Raw genomic sequence first — 26,053 nt, forward strand, 5'->3', positions numbered from 1 at the left:
CCTCTGTCATTCCCCCCACTACCTCATTCCTGCTGTTTGCAATCACTTCCCAAATAAACTGCTTACACAAGCTCGTGTCTCACCTGTGTTTTGGAATACAAAACGAAGACAACAGGAAAACCAAGCAAGGCAACCCAGCCCCTACTCTGATCAAGTCAAAGACAAATATAGGGACTCCATCCAAAAATAAATTGATACCCACCTTAACACTCCCACCAAGAATTAAGGAGTGGACAGGTCCCCAAGCTAGCAATCCCAACACAATCACCCAGCAGAATCAATTACCACCAGGAGAGCCAGTAGTACTTCTGTTGTGTTTTTCAGAACATCTGATTTGTCCATTGACAGCTACCACTTAATGCTGGGAACACCTGCTTGGTGGAACCTCAGTCAGATACAGGATTTTAGCTGCAATGGATACTGGTTTCCATTGCTGTGTAAGAAATTACTGCAAACATAATAGTTTAATAAAAAGAAATGACTCCCTCACATCTGGAAGACAAAAGTTCAAGATCAGTGTCACAGGGCTGAAACCAAAGTGTCAGCAGGGCCAATCTCCAGAGACTCTAGGGGATAATCTATCCCTTCCAGCCTCTGATGGCTGCTGGCATTCTTGTGGCCAAATCACTCTATATCATCTATCCCTTGGTGGTTTCAGGAATTTCTTAAGTGTCAAATCTTCTCTCATTTATAAGAACACTTGTGATTGCATTTAGAGTGTAACTGGACAACCCAAGATAATCTCATCAAAAAATCCTTGATTTAATCTGTACAACTCTTTCCATATAAGGTAACATACACAGATACCAGAGATTGAGATCTGATATCTCTGGGGGCCATTATGCGGTCTTCCATATCTGGGAAAGAGCTTTTACCTTTCAAGCTTATTTAATGAGCAAAGGCCTGCTGCCACAGTGTTGGACTGGTTGCACGTTAAGTGAGCCATTATACATTATCTACTATACTCCCCCAACAGCAAAATTAGTCATCTGATAAACTCTCACCCACAGACCCAGAAGACAAAGAAAGGTATGGCAAGCCAGGAAGGGGCTCAGCCCTGACTTGGAAGAAACAAGAAGTTTAGCAACTCTTGGGACAAACACAGGGTAAGCTGAGAAGGAGGCTGAAACTGAGGGACAGGAGGTGGAAGGTGGTGGGGGGAGAAGGTATCAGAGCAATAAAAGAAGGAAAATAGGAGGAAGAAGACTCCGAAGTTTTCCAATGTGACAAGAGCTCCTGGGAAACCAAGGGCCGAGTGCTGGGGGGAAGTGGTTGAGGTGGAGGCAAGGGATCAGGCCTGGGAGAAGAGATGCTACCGGTAAGACGTGAGCATCTGCTTCAGTTCAAGGTGGAGGAAGGGAATGTGTTCCAGAGGAAATGTGCGTGTGGCTTTCATCTAACGGAATGGATCACAATTTGACATATCGTGAATCCCAAAACTTTTTTTTAAGGATTTCAATCAATTTGAAATAAAAGGTTTAAAAACAGTTCAAATGAAAAGAGCCCTCTGGGAATTCCTTGGCGGTCCAGTGGTTAGGACTTGGCACTGTAACTGCCAGGGGCCGGGATTCGATCCCTGGTTGGGGAACTAAGATCCCACAAGCTGTGTGGCATGGCCAAAAAAAAAGAAGGAAAAAAAAATTTTTTTTAATTAAAAAAAAAATTTTTTTTAAAGAGGAAAAGAATAAAGAGAAGAAAAAGAGCACTCTGGGCAGGAAATAGGACTGAAGCAACTAGTTAGTTATAAAATCAGGCTTTGTCTTTTGGAAAAGAGAAGACGACTTCACTCAGCACAGAGCCTTGGAAATCATCCCCTGAAACACTGTACCCTAATCAAGGAACTGATGGTGTGTCCTGCTAGACTTAGCCAGTGATGGCTAAGTGCCTCCCCATCCCACTGCCCCTTGAATGGACTTGCTGTTGGTATCCCATCTCTGTGTTACCATTGCCTGTTGAGTGTTTGCAGGGCAGGTGACTGGTCACTTCAGGTCACACATCTTCAGATTCAGAGCAACCACGAACACGGAACTGTGCCCAAAGAGCCTATGTGTACCTAGACCTGATACAGATGACAAGATCCTAGATTTCTGCACCAACAGCTTTATAAAATGAGATTTGGGGGAGACTTAGTAGAGTATTTTTTGTATGTGGAAGCTATGTGAACTCTGTGGCCATACAGTGGACAGTATCATACTATATTTTCCAAAGATGGTCGCATTAACATGTCCCATCCTGCGCACTCTTCTGGTCCCATCCTGCGCACTCTTCTGCAATGTGCTCTTGCAACATTTCCATCAAAGACGGAGAGTCTATTTCTCCACTCCTCAGAACTTTCATGGGCCTTGCAACTTCTCTGAATGTGAAAAGGCAGAAGTGGCACTGCGCTGGTACCAGGAGTAGCTCTGCCAAATGTTCCTTTGGAGGCAAAATCATCCCCATTAGAGAATGACTGGTCTACAGTCTTAAATTTTTCAATACATTAATATTTCTATCTGAAAAATTTCATTCACATTACCTAAGCTGATAGTTTTCTTTTCATTAGAAATTCTCTGATGTACATAAAGTTGTTTTATTGAAAACTCTGACACATTAAAGATATTTACAAGGCTTTACTTTATTCTCAGTGTTCAATGAGCTGTCTCTGCCTGATAAAGGCATTCCTACATTTCTTGCATTCTTTGTCTCTTCACATGACTTGATTTTTCCATCAATTGACTGGGGATGAAAGATGACACCACAAGGAATTGTGTTGAATTTTCTACACAATTTGTGTGAATTTTCTACACAAGGACTGGTAACTTCTCACAGAAGTCTGTCTCAAATTCATAAAATGAACTGGCCACAATGGACTGGTAGTGTTGTAAATAGATTACACATGGGAGGGCCCAACAGTGAATATTTATTTCTCACTCAGGTAAAGCACAAATGAACATTTTTTTGGTAGAGTTGGGAAAATTTCTGCTCTCCATAATCATAATCAATTTTTTCTGTCTTAAGTCGTGGTTGCCATCTCCACCCAGTGGCTCCCAAGGCAAACTGGGGTGGGGGTGTGGGGAGCAGATTTGCACTTCAGAATCACAGGGCATAAAAAGTCAGCAGGAATGCATGGAAGGTTTTTGGTTTTTTTCTTCTGACCTGGCCCGGAATTAATATTTATTGCTTGTGTTCAAATTCTCCTGGCCACAGCTCAGTTATATGGTCCCACCCACAGTAAAGGAAGGCTGAGAAATGCAGGCTAACTGTGTGCCCCAAAGAAAAAGAAAGTGAGTTTGGGTGTACAGACAGCCAGTCTCTGCCATACGTGATTTCTCCTCTGTGTGAGTCCTCTGATGTTTGCTGAGGTGTAATTTCTGGCAAAAGGTTTTTCCACATTCATTACATTCATAGGGCTTCTCTCCTGTGTGAGTTCTTTGATGTACAGTGAGGGCTGACTTCTGGAAGAAAGTTTTCCTACATTCTTTACATCCATAGGGCTTCTCTCCTGTGTGTGTTCTCTGATGTCTATTGAGGGTTGACTTTTCACAAAAGGTTTTCTGACATTCGTCACATTTATAAGGTTTCTCACCTGTGTGAGTTCTCTGGTGTACAGTGAGTTGTGACTTCTGGTAGAAAGTTTTACCACATTCTTTACATTCATAGGGTTTCTCACCTGTGTGAAGTCTCAGATGTACAGTGAGTTTTGGCTTCACACAGAAGGATTTCCCACATTCATTACATTTATAAGGTTTATCTCTTGTGTGAGTTCTCTGATGTACAGTGAGGGCTGGCCGATGTCCAAAGGATTTCCCACATTCTTTACATGCATAAGGTCTCTCTCCTGTGTGAGTTCTCTGATGTGCAGTGAGTACTGACTTCTTATGGAAGGTTTTACCACAATCATTGCATTCATGAGGTCTCTCCCTATTGTGAATCCTTTGATGAAGAGTGAGGGCTGAATTCTGGCAGAATGATTTCCCAAATTCATTACATTCATAGGGCTTTCCCCCAGTGTGGATTCTCTGATGAATAGTATGGCCTGATTTATGGCAGAAGGATTTCTCACGTTCATCACGTGCATAGGGTTTCTCTCCAGTGTGTACTTTCTGATGTTTAGTGAGATTAGACTTTTTTTTTTATATAAATTTATTTTATTTATTTTTGGCTGTGTTGGGTCTTCGTTTCTGTGCGAGGGCTTTCTCTAGTTGCGGCGAGCGGGGGGCCACTCTTCATCGCTGTGCGCGGGCCTCTCGCTGTCGCAGCCTCTCTTGTTGCAGAGCACAGGCTCCAGACGCGCAGGCTCAGTTGCTGTGGTGCACGGGCTTAGTTGCTCCGCGGCATGTGGGATCTTCCCAGACCAGGGCTCGAACCCGTGTCCCCTAGCATTGGCAGGCAGATTCTCAACCACTGTGCCACCAGGGAAGCCCTAGACTTTTTATAGAACGTTTTACCGCATACATCACATTCAAACATTTTCTCTAACTGAATTCTCTGAAGCTGAGTGGGATGTAATTTCTGGCAGAAATTTTTCCCACTTTGATTACATTTATGCTGTTGCTCCTGGAGATCAGCTCTGTGAAGATTCAACTCTGTTGGTTTCTTACAAAAGGTATTCCCCCATTTGTTACATCTATAGTGATTCTCCCCTATGTGAGTTCTCTCTTGGGCAATGAGAGCTGACTTACCACAGGCCTTCCAATATTTTTTATATTTGTAAGCCATCTCACCCATACGAACCATCCTATGTGTAAAGAATATTGCTTCCTTGATGAAGTCTCTCCCTTGTCTGTTACATTCAAAAGGTTGCTGCAGAGTTTGATTCTTCTTCTGATGCCTAGGGTACTCAGCATATATGAGGGATTTCCCAGTTCTATTACTATCCTCCGGTTTCTCTCCAGCATGCATCTCATCAGGCTCACTAGGGAGAAACATGTTCTTACACATATTCAACATTTCTGGCTTCATTTCTGAATAGTTACCATCATTTATCATCAGTTTTGAAATATGAATTGGGCTCAAATTAAATGTTTTTCCTAAGTCAGCTGTCCCCTTAGTTGACGTTTCGTTGCTGGTGATTACAACTTGCCACAAACGTCTACCGTGATTTTCCTGGCTGGTCTCAATCATGTCATCCACAATCTGGACATCTAAAAGGAGATAAACATAATTACAGGTCATACCTTTGAATCACATATAAGTATTTCCTATGGAATGGTTTGTAAAGGTAAAGAAGTTTCTTTTCATCCTAGCAGGATATGATTCTTTAAAAAATCAGGGCTTCCCTGGTGGCGCAGTGGTTGGGAATCCGCCTGCCGGTGTGGGGGGCACGGGTTCGAGCCCTGGTCCGGGAGCATCCCACATGCCGCGGGGCAACTGGGCCCGTGCACCACAACTGCTGAGCCTACGCTCTGGAGCCCGCGAGCCACAACTACTGAAGCCCCTGCGCCTAGAGCCCGAGCTTGGCAACGGGAGGGGCCACCGCAACGAGAGGCCTGCTCACTGCAGCGAGGAGTGGCCCCTGCTCACTGCAACTAGACAAACCCTGCGCACAGCAACGAAGACCCAACACAGCCATAAATAAATAAAATAAATAAATTTTTTTAAAAAAATCAATAACGGGGGACTTCTCTGGTGGCACAATGGTTAAGAATCAGCTTGCCAATGCAGGGGATACAGGTTCAAGGCCTGGTCCTGGAAGATCCCACGTGCCGCAGAGCAACTAAGATCCTACATGCTGTGCACCCCAACTACTGAGCCTGTGTTCTAGAGCCTGTGTGCCACAGCTACGAAGCTCACATGCCTAGAGCCCGTGCTCTACGACAAAGAGAAGCCACCACAGTGAGAAGCCCACGCACCACAACGAAGAGTAGCCCCCACTCGCCACAACTAGAGAGAGCCCGCGCTCAGCAACAAAGACCCAACGCAGCCAAAAATAAATAAATAAATATTTTTAAAAATCAATAATGGGTACTGATTTTATGTGATTTTTCTCCCTAATGAATTAATGTAAGAACCTTCATTGATAGGTTTTCTAATGTCAAATCATTGGGTTTTTTGTTTTTGTTTGGTTTTGCTTAAGTTTTTTTCTTTTCTTTTAAATTCTTTTCAATGAGGAAGTATTAGGTCAAAATATTTGCTTACTGTCTAAATGTAGATTTCAGCTGACAGCTTTTCATCTACCATTGGTTTTCCATTCATTATCTCTACCTTTCTTCTTATAATTGTGGGTAACTTGTGCTAGCCCTTTTCTGACAGCTCAGCTTTGAAGATGGCATGATTTTCCTGGATAAGTTACTTACAGGATATGGGAGAGGGCCACTTGTCTGTCACCTAAACAAGAATACGGCTTAGAGAGAAGAACTTTACACCTATGTTTGTTTAGATTTTACTTCTCCCTGGGGAACACCTATAGGCACCTGTGGGTTTTTCAAAGGCTTAATCTTTTTTTCCATGCTAGACAAGGGAGCTTTCTGCAAATTCCTAACTTAACACTATACCCTTGGCTTCTCAGAACCCTAACAAGTTCACGAAACTCTAATTCATCACTTTGTGAAACTCCTCCCTGCTGGTCTGAAGGATTTAGGTTCTGAAACCCAGCATGTGCCCACCATCTTCGAAAAGCTTTCTCTGGGTGCTTCTGAGACCAACAGCCAAGGCATTTTCACCTCACTTCATGGTGCGAGTGACTCTACTTGATAATTCACTGCTTCTGAAGATATTAACTTTACTGTACTTTACAGTTTCAGCTGTCCCTTAGTTGTATTGAAACTAGAGTCCCATGTATACTTCTCATTCTTTTTTTAAAAAAAAAAAAAAACAATGATCTTCACAAGAGAAAGTAAAAAAAATCTTAATTTCAAACTCCACTCCCAAAGTATGAAATTCTTGGTTTCACTGGCCTTGGACCCATAGTCTCTAGTTTATCCTCCCGTGTCACAGGCCACCGCTTTCCACGGTGAACAGTTTTCTGGGTCCTTCTCAGCCTCATGGTTTCTGATGTAGTGATTCATGAGACCTGTACCTGGACCACTTCTCTCATGGTCTAAATAGGTCCATAGGCCACCTCCTCAACTCCTACCAGTCTTGAGTTAATGATTTCCTAATTTGCATCTCCAGCAGTGATGTCCATCTTCTACTCCAGATTTTACATGCATGCATATGTTCCATGTCAAAATGGAATACAGTCATCTCAAACGTAAGCTCTACCAACATAAACACTTAACCTCCCCTAAATGTGCCTTCTTAACACCCTTCTGGAAACACCATACTCTTATTATCTTCTCTCTCATCCTTGTTTAACACTTTTGTGGCTCTGATTTCACTACTAAACATGTACATTTGTTTCATTTTTCTCTTTCAACAAAATATAAGCTCTATATAAAAAGGACATTTTGGGACTTCCCTGGTGGCACAGTGGTTAAGAATCCACCTGCCAATGCAGCAGACACGGGTTCGATCCCTGGTCCAGGGAGATCCCACATGCCGCAGAGCAAGTAAGCCCATGTGCCACAGCTACTGAGCCTGCACTCTAGAGCCCGTGAGCCACAACTACTGAAGCCTGTGCACCTAGAGCCTGTGCTCCGCAACAAGAAAAGCCATAGCAATGAGAAGCCTGTGCACCACAACGAAAAGTAGCCCCCGCTCACCACAACTAGAGAAAGCCCATGTGCAGCAACAAAGACCCAATGCAACCAGAAATAAAAATAAATTAATTTTAAAAAGGACATTTCTTTGATTACTGCTGTTATCCACACATTTACAAAATTTACCAGTGTGTAAAACTTCCCAATTAACATGTTAAAAGAATAAATGAATGTACGACTAAATGCCCTAAAGAAAACAGTCTCTGAGAATGAACAAAAAGGAGGCCTATTGGGACTTCCCTGGTGGTCCAGTGGTTAAGAATCCTTCTTGCAATGCAGGGGACGCCAGTTCAATTCCTGGTCAGGGAACTAAGATCCCACATGCTGTGGGGCAACTAAGCCTGTGCGCCTCACCTAGAGAGAAGCCCGTGCACCACAACAAATTGAAGATCCCACGTGCTGCAACTAAGATGTGACGCAGCCAAAAAATAAATAAATATTTTTAAAAAACCAAAAAAGGCGGCCTACTGAGAATCTAGGGACAGTGACTAACCAAGAAAAAATTCCAAGAGGAGGCAGGTGGGCACCGGTTTTTGGTAAGTCTAAGAAAATATTCAGCAATTAACAAAAAGGGGGAGGTTTACATGTGAGAGCCATATCTGGAGACTGAATAATGCATGAGTCTGATACATGCAGACTGAAGTCTGTCCCAAGGTATGAACTTGGAGAAAACAACTGGTGAAAAAGAGCTCAGCACGGCCAACATCTGCTGTGCACTCGTCTTCCCAACCTCCCTGCTCAGTGTGCACTGACTGGCCCGGGAAACCCTGGTCTGGGGTTTTTCTTTTACAGTCCATGGTGCTGCTCCTTGCTCCAACTTGATGATCACCTCAGGCCTGGTAATGCAATGCCCTGTTGATGAGAAATACTGTAGGACTTTTGCCAAACTGTTTATGTTTCATGGGCTCTTGAAAAATGCCAACAGCACAGCCTCAAGAGTAGTGCAATGAAGGGTCAATCTGAACCTCTGACTGGAGGGGTGAACACACGTTCTTCCTGGCCCAGAATCTTAAACCTAAGTAGCATTTCATTTCACAAACAACTGTACATTTACCAATGAAGAAAAACGTGCTTGCACTTGGCAATTACTGGTGGAGTTTTGCTCACCCAGTGACACCAGGCTACTGTAGTTCTCCAGCATGACACCCCTGTATAGGGTCCTCTGAGCATCATCCAGGTCCTGTCACTCCTCCCAGGTGAAGTTCACAGCCACATCCTCAAATGACACCAACCCCTGTAATGGCACATTTTTCCTCAATTCAAGGCATCAGCCTGGGTCAAAAGAACAGGAAGTCTAGGAATTCATTCTTATGTGTGTGTTTTATCTTACACAGGATATACCATACCATGCTTTGTACTCTATATTGTGGGATAAAGAGAAATCATCATAGAAATACCCTACGTCTGTGTTAATTTAGTAGTTCTTCAAAGTACCATCATAGTTTCCCTTATAAATCTGGAATGGTCCTCATTGCCAAAGATACAAGGAACATATGAGCTGGTATGGAGACATAAGTACAAACACTTACCTGGAATAATGTGTTAGATGAACCAGGTTACACACATATTTAAGGTAGCCTGGGGTATCAAGGGAGAAAAAGAATAGTTGTACTTTGTACTGTCAGGTTGCACTTCACTGAAGAGCTAAACATGTCAGCTGTTCAGTGTGAACCACATGTTCTCATGAATATGAGGCAAGAGCAGAAGTCAAGCTGAGAGGCATAAAGAACAGATGCCACTTTAATAGAAGTACAAGCAGCACCACATCCAGGTGGGTGCTCCTGGGCTGAGATAAGAGATAAAGACAGTAAAGGTATTCAAGGAACTGATTATAAAGTTACCCTGCATTTAAATATATGACCTAACTCCATCAATAAAAAACCTTACGTGCTCACTATTTTTTTTAAAAAGTATGTACACATGCATCGTAGAATTTTCTTCTTATTACCTAAGGAATTGCTTATGTCTACCCAAGAGTGAACATGACCCACTTCCTAAACAACAGGGAGTGAATAATGAGGGGCTGCTAACGAGAGGTAAGCTACATAACCAGATGTGCCCTTTAACAGTCATCATCCAGCAGGAGAATGGAGAAGGGCTTAAGGGAGAATCAGAGGAGAAAAAACCAGAGGGAGGAATGACCAACTATACTAGGTAACAGAGGTAACAGAGGAAGATGAATACAGAACAGGGGACTAATTCCAAAACAGAAAAAAAGAAAAAGAATTTGGTACTCATTTGCTCTGAGAAGGTGAAGGGAAAGTTTTACTACCAGACTGTCTGCACAACAAGCTGGTAGATACTAGCGCTATAAACTGATATTGGGATAAGGACAAAGAATAGGATTTGCAGAACAGATACAGATCTTGGACACAGCATGTTTGAAGTTTGAAATTTCTGTGGTCAAATATGTGAAGATGTGCAACTGGCAAATGGATATATGCTCTTGAGCTCAGGAGAGAGATACAAGATGAAGAAAAGGATTTAGGAAACAGCAATATTTTAGTGGTAGCTGAAGCCATCAGAGTGAATAAAATTGCTCAAACAGAACATAAGAGATTGAAAGGAGAAAATGAACAAGTATGGTGTTTTAGGAAACACTGATATTTACTGACAGAGAAAGAAAAACAGACCATGACAATGGAGAAGAAATTTTTAATTATTCTAGGAATAGAGAAAGCCTCAATATTAAGAAATCTATTAATACAACTCATTATATTTGTAGTTCAGTGGAGAAAATTCTAGATGCTAAGTAGACGTCTATAAAAATACCCTCTCATTTGTAATAAAAAAAAACTTAAAAGACGATTCACGGGATTTTTCCTTAACATGATAAACGTGTATGTCTTAGCCACAAGTGAAAGCCAGCATTACACTTATGGGGAAACATGCAGAGCAAGGATGCTTCATCACCATAGTTACTAACACTGTACTAGTAGTGTCAGTCAACACAATTAAAGAGAGAAAAACAGCACTGAAAATGATGATGGTTCCCATATAATTCATACTTGGAAAACTGAAGAGAATCACATGACATCCAAGTACATCCAAGTACTCCACATAGGAAGATTTAATAAGTTAGTAGCTTATATAACTAATATAAGGCTTTTATATAAACCTTCATATACATGATACTCACACAACCACAATAACAAGAAGACAAAACACCTAGCAATACATTTAACAAAATAATGTACAAAATTTATGAGGCAGGGAAAAAACCCTGAAGGATACAAAAAAGAACTAAACAAATGAAAAGACACACCATGTTCACGGATGTGAATGAGTAGCACACATCATGGCAAGCTGATTTAAAAGTTCATGTGGAAAATTAAGAATAAACATGTGGTAGGTTATATTTCTGTCCAGCTAAATTCAGTGCCATAGACTGGGTGGCTTAAACAACAGAAAACTCTTTTCTTACAATTCTAGAGGCAGGGAAGTCTAAGATCAAGGTGCCAGCCAATTCATTTCCTGGTAAGAGCTCCATTCCTAGCTTGCAGATGGCTGTGTTTCTGCTGAGTCCATATATGGCAGGGAGGGAGGGAGAAGGAAGGAAAAGATCTCTCTCTTCCTATTCTTATAGGGCCACTAATTCTATTGGAGTAACGGCCCCACCCTACGACCTCATTTAAACTTGATTAAATGCATTGGGAGTTAAGGCTACAGCATATATATTTGGGGGGAATATAATTCAGTTCATAGCACTCCTTGCAGTGCCCTTCTCTGTAAAAGGATGTATATATCCCCTTGCACTGGAACTCACATATAAACAGATTTGTAATTCCCCACCTGTCTTGCTTTGACCAATGACATGTGAATGGAAGCATTACTTCTAAACAAAACCTATTTAAGAGTCACACAATGATCACCGTATTTCCCCTTTACCACATTCATCCTCAGCAATATGACAGAAAGAAATACTCCTCTGTCTGGGATGCTGCATGATGCTGAAAGGAACAAAACTAAAGCCGACCCATGAAGGACAGGTAACAGCACTGAGAAAGCAACCTTTCTTCCTGACCGAACTGGTAACTGAACTGGCACCAAACCAAACAGAAACAAACACCAGCAATGGCAACAAGTAGTGCAAAGAAACTGTGAGGATGGTGTTACTTAAGATAACTGGTAGTTATATACTTACTGTTACTTAAGCCACATGAGTCATACTTCTTAAATCAAATAATGTTTACCTCATGAACTTAAAATCTTAGAAAAAGAGGCAGGAAATCAAAATGTGAGTAGTAAATCTCAACTACTAGTCACCGCTTCTGATAAAGCAATATAGGAAAATGATGAGCTAAGGGGAGGAAAGAAAAAACAGATTGCAAGGAGGGATGAAAGAAAATAAGCAGAAGCTAGAAATTGGGGTCTTGTAGAGTAGGAAAACTCTCAAAACATTTCTTTAGCTTTTATTGTGTTAAGGCAGAAAAAGTTGCCTCTTTCAGTTCTTACAGAAAAAAATACAATGAGAAATACTTTAGGAATCAAAAGTAATTGTACTGAACTGTATGAAAAGTAACAAATGAAGCATATAACTATGACAGGCGCTGTTAAAACTTAAGAATGGCTTGAGCTGGCGCACAATACATTCCTTCTGCTGCACAAAACGGCAAAGACTAAGGATGAAATACTTAAGAAAACAACAAAAGCTTACAGTCTAAAAAGTATATAGATACACGAATACCAAAAAAAAAGAAAGGTATGTCTCAAAAAGCTCAAACTGGCTGAAATCAAAGATATAAACCCAACTGTATTTTTTAGGGTTGTACTGTCAAAAACCAACCAAACTGAACTAAAAAGTACTGACAGTTTAAGATTTAAAGAGGCTGCTTGAGACTATCGACAAGAGGCATATCAAAAAAAGCAGCCCAGCCACCACCGAGGAAGGCATATTTATTTTTTTATTAGTTTTTAATTTTATACCTAATCTTACATTATTCCACTTTTATTGAAGTATAATTGACAAATAAAATTATATATATTTAAAGTGTATAACCTGCTGATTTGATAAATGTATGCATTATGACCTGATTACTAAAATCAAGTTACTTAACACACCCATCACCTCACCGTTACCCTCTTTGTGTGTATGTGTGAGAACACTTAAGATCAATTCTCATGGCAAATTGCAACTAAACAATAAATTACAAACTATGGTCTTATAGTCACCATATTGTACATTAGTTCCTCATAATTTATTCATCTTATAATTAGAAGTTTGTACCCTTTCACCAACCTTTACCATTTCCCCCATCCCGACAACCACCTAATGTTCTAATGTTTTCATGAACTCAACTTTTAAAATTTTTCCTTCCACAGTTAAGTGATACCGTAAAGTACCCTTTCACTGTTTGGCTTATTTCACTTAGCATAATGCCCTCAGGTTGATCTATGTTGCTGCAAATGGCAGAATCTTTCTTTTTAATGGATAAATAACATTCCCCTAGATATATATACCACATTTGCTTTATCCATTCATCTGATGACTGATACTTAGGTTATTTCTGTATCTTGGCTGTTGTAACACTGCAAGAAACACGGGTGTTAAGATACTTCTTTGAGATACTGATTTCATTTCCGTCAGAAATATTCCCAGAAGCAGATTTCCTGGATCACACAGTAGTTCTATTTTTAAGGTTTCTTATTGTTTCTTTCTTCCTATCTATCTATCTATCATCTATTTGGCTGCGCTGGGTCTTAGTTGCAGCACGCGGGATCTTTGTTGCTGTGTGCGGGATCTTCACTGTGGCATGCGGGATCTTTAGTTGTGGCATGTGGGATCTAGTTCCCTGACCAGGGATTGAACCTGGGCCCCCTGCATTGAGAACACGGAGTATGAGCCACTGGACCACTCAGGAAGTCCCTATTTTTAAGTTTTGAGAAAACCTCATATTGTCTTCTAAAATGGCTGTATAAATTCCCACCCTAGCGTAAAAGGTTTCCTTTTAACTACATCCTCACCAACACTTGTGATCTCTTGTCTTTTGGATACTAGCATTAAACAGGGGTGAGGTGATATCTCATTGTGGTTTTGATTTGCATTTTCCCAATGATTACTGACATTGAGCACCTTTTCATGTACATGTTGGCCATCTGTATGTTTTCTTTGGAAAAATGTTTATTCAGGTCCTTTGCCCATTCTTGACTTGGTTATTTTTTCCTATGAGTTGTAATAAATGCCTTACATTTTGGATATTAACCTCTTATCATATATGACTTGCAAATTTTTCTCATCTCACGGGTTCCCTTCTCATTTGGTTGAGTGTTTTCTTTGCTGTACAAAAGCTTTTTAGTATGATGTAGTCCTACTTGTTATTTTTGCTTTTGTTTCTTGTGCATCTGGTGCCATATCCAAAAAAATATTGCCAAGTCTAATGTAGAAGCTTTTTTCTGTTAGGAGTTTTATGGTTTCAGGTTTCACATATAAGCCCTGAAGTGTCTTGACTGATACAAATATCTTTGTTTAACCTGATAGCTTTGGGTCACACAGATATCCTATGCTAAAAATGTGATTAATGGTGGGAGGCCTTGTTATCAGCACATTTTATGAGCTCAGTCTATGGAGGGACTAGAGATTAAGGTCAGCCACACAGATGGTCAACCAGGTCTACATGACAGAGCCCCAATGCAAGCTGGATATCAAGGTTCAAGTAAGCTTCCCTGTTTCTCCACATTCCACGCACACTGTCAAACCCTGCTGCTGCGAGAAAAAGGCACCGTCCACGTGGCTCCACTGGCAGGTTTTTGGAACCTTGCACATGAAGACTCCTGGACCCTGCTTTATGTGCCTGATCCCTTAACTGATTTTAATCTGCATCCTTTCACTGTACAAAACCATAAACATGAGTACAACAACTCTTTTTTTTAATTTATTTACTCATTTATTTAATTTTTGGCTGCACTGGGTCTTCACTGCTGCACGGGGGTTTTCTCTAGTTGCTGAGAGCGGGGGCTACTCTTTGTTGCGGTGCACGGGCTTCTCATCGCAGTGGCTTCTCTTGTTGCGGAGCACAGGCTTCAGTAGCTGTGGCTCGCAGGCTCTAGAGCGCAGGCTCAGTAGCTGTGGCTCGCGGGCTCTAGAGCGCAGGCTCAGTAGCTGTGGCTCGCGGGCTCTAGAGCGCAGGCTCAGTAGCTGTGGCTCGCGGGCTCTAGAGCGCAGGCTCAGTAGCTGTGGCTCGCGGGCTCTAGAGCGCAGGCTCAGTAGCTGTGGCTCGCGGGCTCTAGAGCGCAGGCTCAGTAGCTGTGGCTCGCGGGCTCTAGAGCGCAGGCTCAGTAGCTGTGGCTCGCGGGCTCTAGAGCGCAGGCTCAGTAGCTGTGGCTCGCGGGCTCTAGAGCGCAGGCTCAGTAGCTGTGGCTCGCGGGCTCTAGAGCGCAGGCTCAGTAGCTGTGGCTCGCGGGCTCTAGAGCGCAGGCTCAGTAGCTGTGGCTCGCGGGCTCTAGAGCGCAGGCTCAGTAGTTGTGGCTCGCGGGCTCTAGAGTGCAGGCTCAGTAGTTGTGGCTCGCGGGCTCTGGAGCGCAGGCTCAGTAGTTGTGGAGCATGGGCTTAGTTGCTCGGCGGCATGTGGGATCTTCCCGGGCCAGGGCTCAAACCCGTCCCCCGCATCAGCAGGTGGACTCTTAACCACTGCGCCACCAGGGAAGCCCACAACGGCTTTTCTGAGTTCTGTTGAGTCCTGCTAGTGAATTACTGAACCTGAGGGTGATAACGGGGATGGTAAAGGGCATGAGGGCGCTCTGGGGACCAGACTTTGGACAAGCAAGAAACATCAGGTAACTAACTAGAACAAGGACCACGATAATCAAATTGCCTAAAATCTGAAGAAAAATGTATCAGATAGAAATCTGGGTATATATAAAGGAATAAAGAGCACTCAAAATGGTACATATATTAATAAATATATAATATATATTGTATTATGTAATATATATTGTATAATATATTATGATATAATATTATTTTTATGTTCAAACTCCTTTAAAGGTAATTGACCATATGAAGCAAAATAAGAATGCATATGGGGGACTTCCCTAGGGGCGCAGTACTTAAAAATCTGCCTGCCAGTCAGGGGACACAGGTTCGATCCCTGGTCCGGGAAGATCCCACATGCCATGGAACAACTAAGCCCATGCACCACAGCTACTGAGCCTGTGCTCTAGAGCCCGCAAGCTACAACTACTGAGCTCACAGACCACAACTACTGAAGCCTGCATGCCCTAGGGCCTGTGTGCTGCAACTACTGAGCCCATGTGCTGCAACTACTGAAGCCCACGCACCTAGAGCCCAGGCTCTGCAACAAGAGAAGCCGCTGTACTGAGAAGCCTGTGCACCACAATGAAGGGTAGACCCCGCTCACTGCAACTAGAGAAAGCCCGTGCGCAGCAACGAAGACCCAACGCAGCCAAAACAAAAGAATGCATGTGGGAGTAAAAGGTATGCCAACGATATCACAGAAGCTGGGAGGAGAAAACTTTTGAAGTATACTGTTTTAAGGTTCTTATATAAATGGTATCTTATTTTAAAGTAGACTATGATAAATTAAAGATGAATAGCACAAACCTTACAGTAACTGCTTAAAAAAGGTGTAATAAGCCAAAAAACGAGCTCACAGGTCACACAAAAATAGGTAGTAGCCACATCTGACCTGTATGCCATAATTTACTGCCCCTTGTCTTGGATGAATTATTCCCATGGAAGAAAGAACTGAGTTGGGATAGTAATAAGATTGGGAGACTTAAGAAAGCTGACCAATAGTCCAGTGGAGAGAAAATGACCCTATGATAAAGACAGGCCAGATAAACTAGTGAAGATATATTTAAAAATATAAACATCATAAATGTAGCATGGCTTGTACGTTAATGGCAAAGTAGCTTGACCAGACTAACAATGTGCAGGAAACTATTATAAAAGCTGGACAAGATTTATAACACAGTCGCCTAAAGGCACTGGAGAACAACGAAAAGTAGGCAGAAACTAGATTTGAATGATCCATTAAAGGACAAACTATTTTGCAAGTTTATGGCATTTTACCAGAGGGCAATCTTCAATCTGCAAATAGATCAAGAAACTGAAAGCTGAAGCTTTACTGGCTTAGGTGTCAGAGGGCATAGTTCAGGGCTGCCAACAAAACTGGAAAACTCAGTGGGGGTTGGGGGGTAGCCCTCGGAGAGAAGCAGCAAAAGAACATAATGTACCACATTTCCACACAAAACCAACCACAGTTGTTGGCTGACTGCTAAGCTACACATATGTGGAAGACCTCAGAGGGCCCAACAAGAAAGCAGCCTCTCAAAGCTGAAGGAAATGAATGAAGAGTCAGCTGCTGGTCACTATAAGAAATGAAGTTTAGAATTTGAATCCAGCCAAGTTAACTGCCTTGTAGAGCAAAATCACTCTTCAGAGAAATACAACAGGATCCAAAAACTCTTGCAACGTATGATTTACAATGTTTAGTACATAATTCAGAATCTCAACACATGTAAAGTAAGAGGAAAATGTGACTCATATTCAAGAAGAAAAACAAAAAATGACCATAAACAATCACTAGAAACTAATCCCAAGGTATCCCAGATGCTGCACGTCGCAGAAACATAGTTAACCCATCCATAAATACATTCAAGTACTTAAAGGAAGATAAAAAATAATGTATTGGTGGGGGGGGGGGGTGGGGCAATATCAGTACAGAAAAACAAACTAGAAAAACAATTAAATGGAAATTGCAGAGCTACATACTACAGTAACAAAAATGAAAAACTTTCTGATGAGCTGAACATCGCACTGGAAACAGCAAAAGAAAGCCAATGAACTTAAAGACAGATCAGTAGATATTTTCCTATCTTTTTGAGAGAAAAAAATTAAAAGAGGCTAAGAAACAATCTAGATAACAGTCTAACATATACGTAATTGTAGCACCAGACAGAAAGGAGAGAGAAAGAATGGAACACAATATGTATTTTTAGAAACAGTGGCTAAAACCTTCCCAAATTTTGTGAAAGACACGAATTTACAGACTGAAGCAGCTCAATGACCCATGATCAGCTTAGATTCAAAGAAAACTACTCTAGGGACTTCCCTGGTGGCACAGTGGTTAAGAATCCGCCTGCCAACGCAGGGGACATGGGTTTGAGCCCTGGTCCAGGAAGATCCCACATGCCGCAGAGCAACTAAGCCCGTACGCCACAACTACTGAGTCCGTGTACCACAACTACTGAAGTCCACGCGCCTAGAGCCCGTGCTCCACAACAAGAGAAGCTGCTGCAATGAGAAGCCCGCGCACAACGAAGAGCAGCCCCCACTTGCCGCAACTAGAGAAAGCCCACGTGCAGCAACAAAGACCCAACACAGCCAAAAATAAATTAATTAATTTATAAAAAAAGAAAAGAAAACTACTCTAGGCACACCAGTCACACTGCCAGTATCCAAAGGTAAAGAGAAGATCTCGAAAGCAGCCAAAGGAAAAGATCCCACTCAGGTACATCTGCACATGAATGATAGATGACTTATCAGAAACCGTGGGGAACGCCTTTATTATGCTGAATGGAAACATCCTTCAAGCTGTAATTCTACCCAGTGAAACTATGCTAAAAATAAAGATGAAATAAAGACATTTTCAGATAAAGATAAACTAAGCTAATTCATCATCAGAAGATAGCACTAAAAATGATAACGGACATTCTCCAGGATGAAAGAAAAAGATACCAGATGTTAACCTGAATCCACAGGAAAGAATCAGGATCACTGGAAATGGTAAATGTGTGGGTAAATATAAAGGATTATATATATATATATATATATATATATATATAATGACTCATAATGTATGTAGACTCAATATGTAATTGTACTTTTGTTTTATACATGTGTATTTACATGTACTAAAAGTAGAAGTACTACTACTAAAGGTCTCTACATTTTATGTGAAGTAATGTACTGCTCCTCTAGTATATTCTGATAAAGACTCATACTGTAAGCCTTACAGTAACCAATAAAAAAGCAGTGGAATGAAGTGCAGTGTATTAATTTGACAGGGCTGCCATAACAAAGTAGCAAAATGGTAGAGCCACTCTAGAAGACGGTTTGGTACTGTCTTCAAAATTAAACACACACTTTCAACACATGATCCAGCAAGTGCACTTCTGGTATTTATCCAAAGGAACTGAAAACGTATGTCCACATAAAACCAGTACACGGATGTTTGCAATAGCTTTATTCATCAACTGCCAAACTTGGAAGCAACCAAAACGTCCTTCCGTAAATGAGTGGATAAACTGTGGTACAACCAGGAAATGTAGTATTACTCAGTGCTAAAAATAAATGAGCTATCAAGCCATGAAAAGACACAGAGGAAACTTAAAAGCATGTTAACAAGTGAAAGAAGCCAATCTAAAAAACCTACATAACATGGTTCTAACTATATGACATTCTCTAATAGGCAAAACTATGCAGACAGTAAAAATACCAGTGGTTGCCAAGGGCTATGGACTACAGAAGGGTATGAACAGAAGGAGCACAGAGGATTCTCAGGGCAATAAAACCACTCTGTATGACTATAATGGCGAATACGTACCATTACACACTTGTCCAAACCCATAAAAAGTGCAGTACCAAGAGTGAATTATAATGTAAACCGAGGACTTCGGGTAATAATGATATGTCTGTGTAGGTTCATGAATTGTAACAAATGAATACCTGATACTGATAATGGGGAGGGAGCGCCTGGGGGCAGAGAGTATACTGGAAATCACTGTATCTTCTGCTCAATTTTGCTGGGAACCTAAAACTGCTATAAAAAAATAAAGGTCTATTTAAAAAATGTGCAAAAAGGATAAACAAATGGCCCATACACACATAAAAACATGCTCAACATTGCTAGTCATTAGAGAAAAGCAAATCAAAAGCACAGTGAGATATCATCTTATGCCCATTAGGATGGCTATTATTTAAAAAACAAAACAAAACAGGAAAGAACAAGTGTTGGCAAGAATATGAAGAAACTGGAAACCTTGTGCACTGCTGGTGGGAATGGAAAATAGTGCAGCCACCACGGAAGACAACATGGTGATTCCTGAAAAAATTAAATACAGAATTACAACGTGATCCTACAACTTTACTTCTGGGTGTATAAGAAACAAAGTAAAAGTGGGAACTAGAAAAGATATGTCTACACACATGGTCATAACAGCATTATCCTTTATAGCCTGAAGGTCGAAGTAACCCATAAAACCATTGATGGATTAATGGATAAGTAAAACGTGGACATACATATAATGGTAATATTATTGAGACTTCATAAGGAAGTGAATTTTACCATGCTACAATATGGATAAACCTTGAAGACACTACACTAGGTGAAATACGTCAGTCACTTAAGGACAGGCACTGCATGATTCCACTTATATGAGGTTCTCAGTCATCAACTTCATAGACACAGAGATTAGAGTGGTTGCTGCCAGGGGCTGGGGGAGGGGAGAATAGGGAGTTAGGGTTTAATGAGTAAAGTTTTTTTTTGTTTGTTTGTTTTTGGCTGCGTTGGGTCTTCAGTGCTGTGTGCGGGCTTTCTCTAGTTGCGGTGAGTGGTAGCTACTCTCTGTTGCGGTGCACGGGCTTCTCACTGCAGTGGCTTCTCTTGTTGCAGAGCACGGGAGAAGGTGCTCAGGCCTCAGCAGTTGCAGCATGCGGGCTTCAGTAGTTATGGCGCATGGGCTTAGTTGCTCCGTGGCATGTGGGATCTTCCTGGACAAGGGATTGAACCTGTGTCTCCTGCATTGGCAGGCAGATTCTTAACCACTGCGCCACCAGGGAAGTCCCGAGTAAAGTTTTATCTGGGGAGGATGAATCTGGATATTCTTAGTGGTGATGATTACACAACAGTGTGAATAAACTAAATGTACTACGAGTACTGGACTGTACTCTTAAAAATGGTGAAATTGCCAACATTAGCTTATGTATATTTTATCACAATAAAAAAATAACCAACAATTAGGAGAGCTCTGCTCCACAGTCATAGTTATGAATAATGCACACATGCACTTCTCCCTATTCATTTTTAAGTGATTAACTGAAATAGCAGAAGAATTAAATAGTCTTTAACAGGGTTTGGAAAAAGGTCATTTTTGAACTAGCAACACACAATTATATCATAATAAAAGCGACAGAATCACTGACAAATTTATATAAATGGAAGTTTAAAATTACAAATATCTGTAACCCTTGTTTTTAGACTTTGTGTAACTTTGTCCTGACCCTTGTTCAAAATAAGTCTGAATAACTCCTGAATTCTTTCTCCCACTGGACTCCTAAGGCTGTCACCACACATGCTGGCCAGTAGCACAGCTCGAGGGGAATCTAACCAGATCACAGCAAACACATCCTTCAGGTTTTGCTAAGGATGACAATTCCAACGTAAAAAAGAAAGTTACTGTGTTTGTTGGTGAGCAACAATGCAGACATCAGACGAAATTAAAGGCACAAACAGAAGTAGCAGGACTTTACCTTAGATGAGATTAAAGCTGAGAGAGAGGGAGGGGTCCAGGAGAAATCCCATTTTGGTGGTTTGACTCACTGGCTCCATGAAAGTAGCATCATATGTATGGGAAGAAAGAAGAATGTGGTTTTCATTTTGGATTTGTTGAGCTTGTGATACCTTCTGGATAGCTACAAGAAAGCATTCAACAAGGAGCTGAACCTATGGTCTAAAGGTAGGGAAGAGATCCAAGCTGGAGAGAAAGAGGACTGTCACATCACAGAGGGCCAAACAGGTCAAGGAGAACTGCAGCATGTGAAGAATGGGGCCCAGGTTTGAACACCTGGATGAGCAACGCTCAGGAGCAGAAGAAAAAGAAGAATTCGGGAATAAACCATCAGAGAGGCCACAATAGAAGCTAATGGCCGAGAATTTCCAGGAGATCATGGACAGTAGCTTCAATACGGCAGAAGGTTCAAGTAAGGCAAAGACTACAACATATTCATTGAACCTAACTATAATTTAGGTTATTGGTGAGCTTGAGAAGAAATGAATTAAGACCATGTTGAGTAGGTTAAGCTGCAAAAGAGCAGTGGAAACATTTGCCAGAAAATATAGCCTTGAACAGTCTGCTATACAACCTGCATGCATAGACTAGCGGAGAGAAATGAGTTACTTAAAGGACCTGCAGTCAATTCAATCCTCCAGACATTCCACGTTTTATCCATGCATCAAGTAGGGCCTTCCAAAAGCTGTCTGGGACCACACACTTTTAGCAACTCCAGAAAAACCTGATTAAGCAACTTCTGCTTCAGCACTAGGTAAGTGTCACCATTGCAGAATGCATGAAGTGTTTATTTCCAGACTGGCAGTGAAACACTGTCCACTCCATCATCTATGTGACCAATTAAGCCACTGTTCACACATCTGTGCATGCAAGTTCTCATGTCTCAAGGGAACGTAGCATGCTTTCTTCTAAGGGTCCATTGTGCTCAGAGAACAGTTGTATCTGTGTTTTTGCCATTGCACTCACCTTGGACCATTCTAAGGTCATATTACCCGCCTATATCCACATGCCACCTTTATCTTTTTTATGTATATTGCCCTGAAGCTGAATCTTACTTAGTTTTACTTTTCCATTTTACTTTAAGGACCCTCATAAAGCTCATATAGTAAAATATAAAACAAGTTGAGGAAAAAAAACAACTCACCAGAGATGTATTCATTTCCTGCTGTTCTTAGAAACACACAGAGGACTCTGGAAATAGAGCTGCAAGAGAAGGTGAATGGAGGGGCATCAATTTAAATTTTTTAAAATGCTTATTTAAATAATGGTTGTTGCTTTATTTAAGCAATGGTTGTTGCTTTATTTAAACAATGGTTGATTCTCCGATTTAAACAATGGCTGCTTCTCCGCATTTATTTCCCTGTGAAGTTCCCTACAACTGATGTGGGCTCTGCCATTTGTCTTGCTTTGGTTAAAAGGACATAGGATACAGCAGAAACTAACACAACACTGTAAAGCAATTATACTCCGAAAAAGATATTTTAAAAAAATAAGGACATATGATGCAAACACAGATGAAAAGCACTTTTCCACTACAGCTTGCCTTCTGGGGCTAGCCTGTTAGGGACATGTGGTTTAGCCAACAGCCAGCACAAACCACCAAAAAAGTAAATGAAGTCATCTTAAATCAAACAGCCTCAGTCAGGGCACCAGATGACAACACGAACATAGGAACTGACCAACTAAACCTAGCCCCAAAATGCTGAACCACAGACCTAGAGATTGTCACACTGAGTGAAGTAAGTCAGACAAAGACAAACATCATATGATATTGCTTATATGTAGAATCTAAAAAAAATGGTACAAATGAACCTATTTATAATACAGAAATAGAGTCCCAGATGTAGAAAACAAACTTATGGTTACCAAGGGGAAAAGGACAGGGGGAGGAATAAATTGGGAGATTGGGATTGACATATACATACTACTACATATAAAAGAGATAACTAATAAGAACCTACTGACAGCACAGGGAACTCTACTCAATACTCTGTAATGACCTATACGGGAATAGAATCTAAAAAAGAGTGGACATATGTATAACTGATTCACTCTGCTGTACAGCAGAAACTAACACAACATTGTAAATTAACTATGCGTCAATAAAATTTTAAAAAGTAAAAACAAAACAAAAATTTTAAAAAACCCAAAATGCTAAACTTTGAGCAAATCTTTTTTTAATATACTTATTTATTTATTTATTTTGGGCCGCGTTGGGTCTTTGTTGCTGCGCGTGGGCTTTCTCTAGTTGTGGTGAGCAGGGGCTACAATTCGTTGCAGTGCGCGGGCTTCTCATTGCGGTGACTTCTCTTTGTTGTGGAGCACGGGCTCTAGGCACACGGGCTTCAGTAGTTGTGACACGTGGGCTCAGTAGTTGTGGCTCACAGGCTCTAGAGCGCAGGCTCAGTAGTTGTGGCGCACGGGCTTAGCTGCTCCATGGCATGTGGGATCTTCCCAGACCAGGGCTCAAATCTGTGTCCCCTGCACTGGCAGGTGGATTCTCAACCACTGTGCCACCAGGGAAGCCCCCAATGTTTTTTTATTATTTTTTAAGTCAGTAAATTTGGGTTGGTTCATTACTGAGCAAATGCTAAATGATATGTCTAAGTCCCCAAACTCAATGTTTTTAACAAAATTACGTGGGGAAAAAAGTCTTACATTACATGCTGAAAAACAACCAACAGAACTTCACAACACATGTAGAACTTCTGAAAGGAAAACAAATGTCACCTGGATGGACCTCAGTAAGGTTGTTGCACTAAGAGACCACGTGAATTTTAAAAAGCAATTGTGTGCAGACCAGAAAACTATGTTTTAACTTTTTTACACCGTAACATGAGTCTGTTAATTTTATGGGGGCATATGCTGTGTTTTATTTACATTTTTAAAAAATCAGTTTGGAGCCAATTAGAGTGAAGTGTGATTCACGCTAATTTTAAACAGTGGAAAATAGGCTTCTGTTATTGTGCTGTGGAATTTATGATTATCAAGCACAGATTTCTGATGTTAAGTGGGAAACACTTGTATTTTGAGTCCCCGGAGCTCACTTAGTCCACAGAAAGAATTAGGGAAAATAAGACAGGCATGTTTAAGTCAAGGTCTTCTAAAAATTATTTGTTCTTAAGTTGACTGCATTTCTCAAAAATGGTGTCAAAAGTAAACGTGTTTGACTTAATGGTGGCAGAGTGGATAATATTATCCAAAAGTCAAGATGCCTGATGTATACAAAAAATCACGTGAGCCTGGCACATCACTCATGTCCTCAAATCCTCTTTCCTCTCCTCCACCCACACCCCGCTCACTCCCCAATCTTTCTCATAAGGCAGACATACCCTGACAAAGCCTTCCTGAACTAACAGAAAGAACTGCTAGGAAGAGCAAGCATCAGCATACCTCCAGATACCAAACTTGACGGTATAATAGGCTTGAGAGAGCTCAGATAACAGAAACAGTGGGAGTAGAATGAAGGAATGGGAATATTTAGGGAGCACCATAGACAGATTCTCTCAGCTGTGACAGCTTATCCCTCCACCCCAGACCACACCCTCGGGACCTCTCCAATAAGTAACATTTCTTTTGGCCTCTGCCTACCCGCCTCAGCCTAGCTCAGGTCTCCTTCTGAAAGTCGATTCGGACCTTCCATTATCACCCAGTCTTTGACAACTTCGGGAGGAAGCAGCGTCACCCATATCTCGTTCACTCTGCGCAGAAGCGTCAATAATTGCATGGCCACGCAAAGCTAGAATCTCCTCCTTTCCGTGATTCTTCTGCCTCTGCTCTGAAGCGCTAATAAGCGGGTTCAGGTTTCAGGGGTTGTCTTTCGTTCATAGGGCGCCTCCCCTTCATGCTTCACAATAACTACCTTGTTCCAAAGAAAAGGGGTCAGTCATTCAGAGCCCAACGATCCCCCCTGGCACTCACGGTCCCTAGAAACTAGGTCTTGTGAAAACTGTAAACGAAACCTGGTGCTCAGCAGCGGACCCGACACCTCACCTGCTGAAAAGACTCCGAGAGACCCCAGTAACAACCACCACCCAGTAAGACTCCTCATGCGCTTCACACTGATTTCCCCGGGAATCGGGGGCAACTCGCTAGTCACAGGTGAGCAAACCGAATGTCACAGAGGTTAACGACATCGCCCAGGAGGCTTGCTTCGGCGGCACAGCTGGACAATGCACGCAGCCCGCAGCCCACCCACGCTCGCTCGCGTCGTCTGCAGACCCGCCCCGGCCTCACAGTCACCTTGGACTCCACCCCCAGGTCGCGAAGCCTCCGGAGGCGGGCGCCCGGCTGTCCGCAGTGCACCGTCTTCTGACCAAGCAACACTCGAAGCACGGCCTGAGCCGGCCCTTTCCAGCCCTGGACCAGCGGGTCCTAAGGCCACAATCGCCTCCCGGCCCCTGCCCAGGCTGCGGCCCGCACCTGCGCCTCAAGCCGCGCCGCTCACACCCGCCGACCTTTACGCTCCCACCGAGTGGAGCAGCATCCCCGCCCCGCCCTGCGTCCCCGCGCCGCGGCCGCCTTCCACACTTGCACCCACCTTCAGGGACCCAGAAGGACAGCCAGCGCGCGGGCGCAGCTGCCGTAGCGCGGTGGGGCCCGGACGTTCCGGACGGACGAGGGTGAGGTGGGCGGGGCCGCACACGCGCAGGAGAAACCCGTAAGACTCCATCCCAGAGGCTCCTGCGGGAAGGCGTCCTTGCGTGGAGAGAGTGCGTGTCCCACACGCGTCTCCGTCCGTCGGCGCCGTCGGGGGCCGTTTTGTGTATCGGGGGGTAATGGGTCTTGCTGCCCTGAGCCCCGGATGTGATGGATGAGACTGTGTCTCGACCCACGTGCAACCACGTGGAATTCTGGTTTGTTATTAAGTCCTAGTTTAAGAAACTGAAAGAGAGGTTGTGAGA

At 42.3% G+C, this 26,053-nt stretch overlaps 1 protein-coding gene across 1 annotated transcript; it reads right to left on the reverse strand.

Moving 5' to 3' along the window:
- Positions 1-486: 486 nt before the first annotated feature.
- Positions 487-25,821, reverse strand: LOC136136542 (zinc finger protein 717-like). The gene is given in 7 exon segments (XM_065894729.1): positions 487-492; positions 3,297-4,011; positions 4,400-5,123; positions 8,373-8,471; positions 8,727-8,853; positions 25,386-25,523; positions 25,621-25,821. Coding segments are annotated over 7 exon segments (2,010 nt in total).
- Between the last annotated feature and the right edge of the window lie 232 nt (positions 25,822-26,053).

Source organism: Phocoena phocoena, chromosome 16, assembly GCF_963924675.1.
Source record: "Phocoena phocoena chromosome 16, mPhoPho1.1, whole genome shotgun sequence".
Lineage (NCBI taxonomy): Eukaryota > Metazoa > Chordata > Mammalia > Artiodactyla > Phocoenidae > Phocoena > Phocoena phocoena.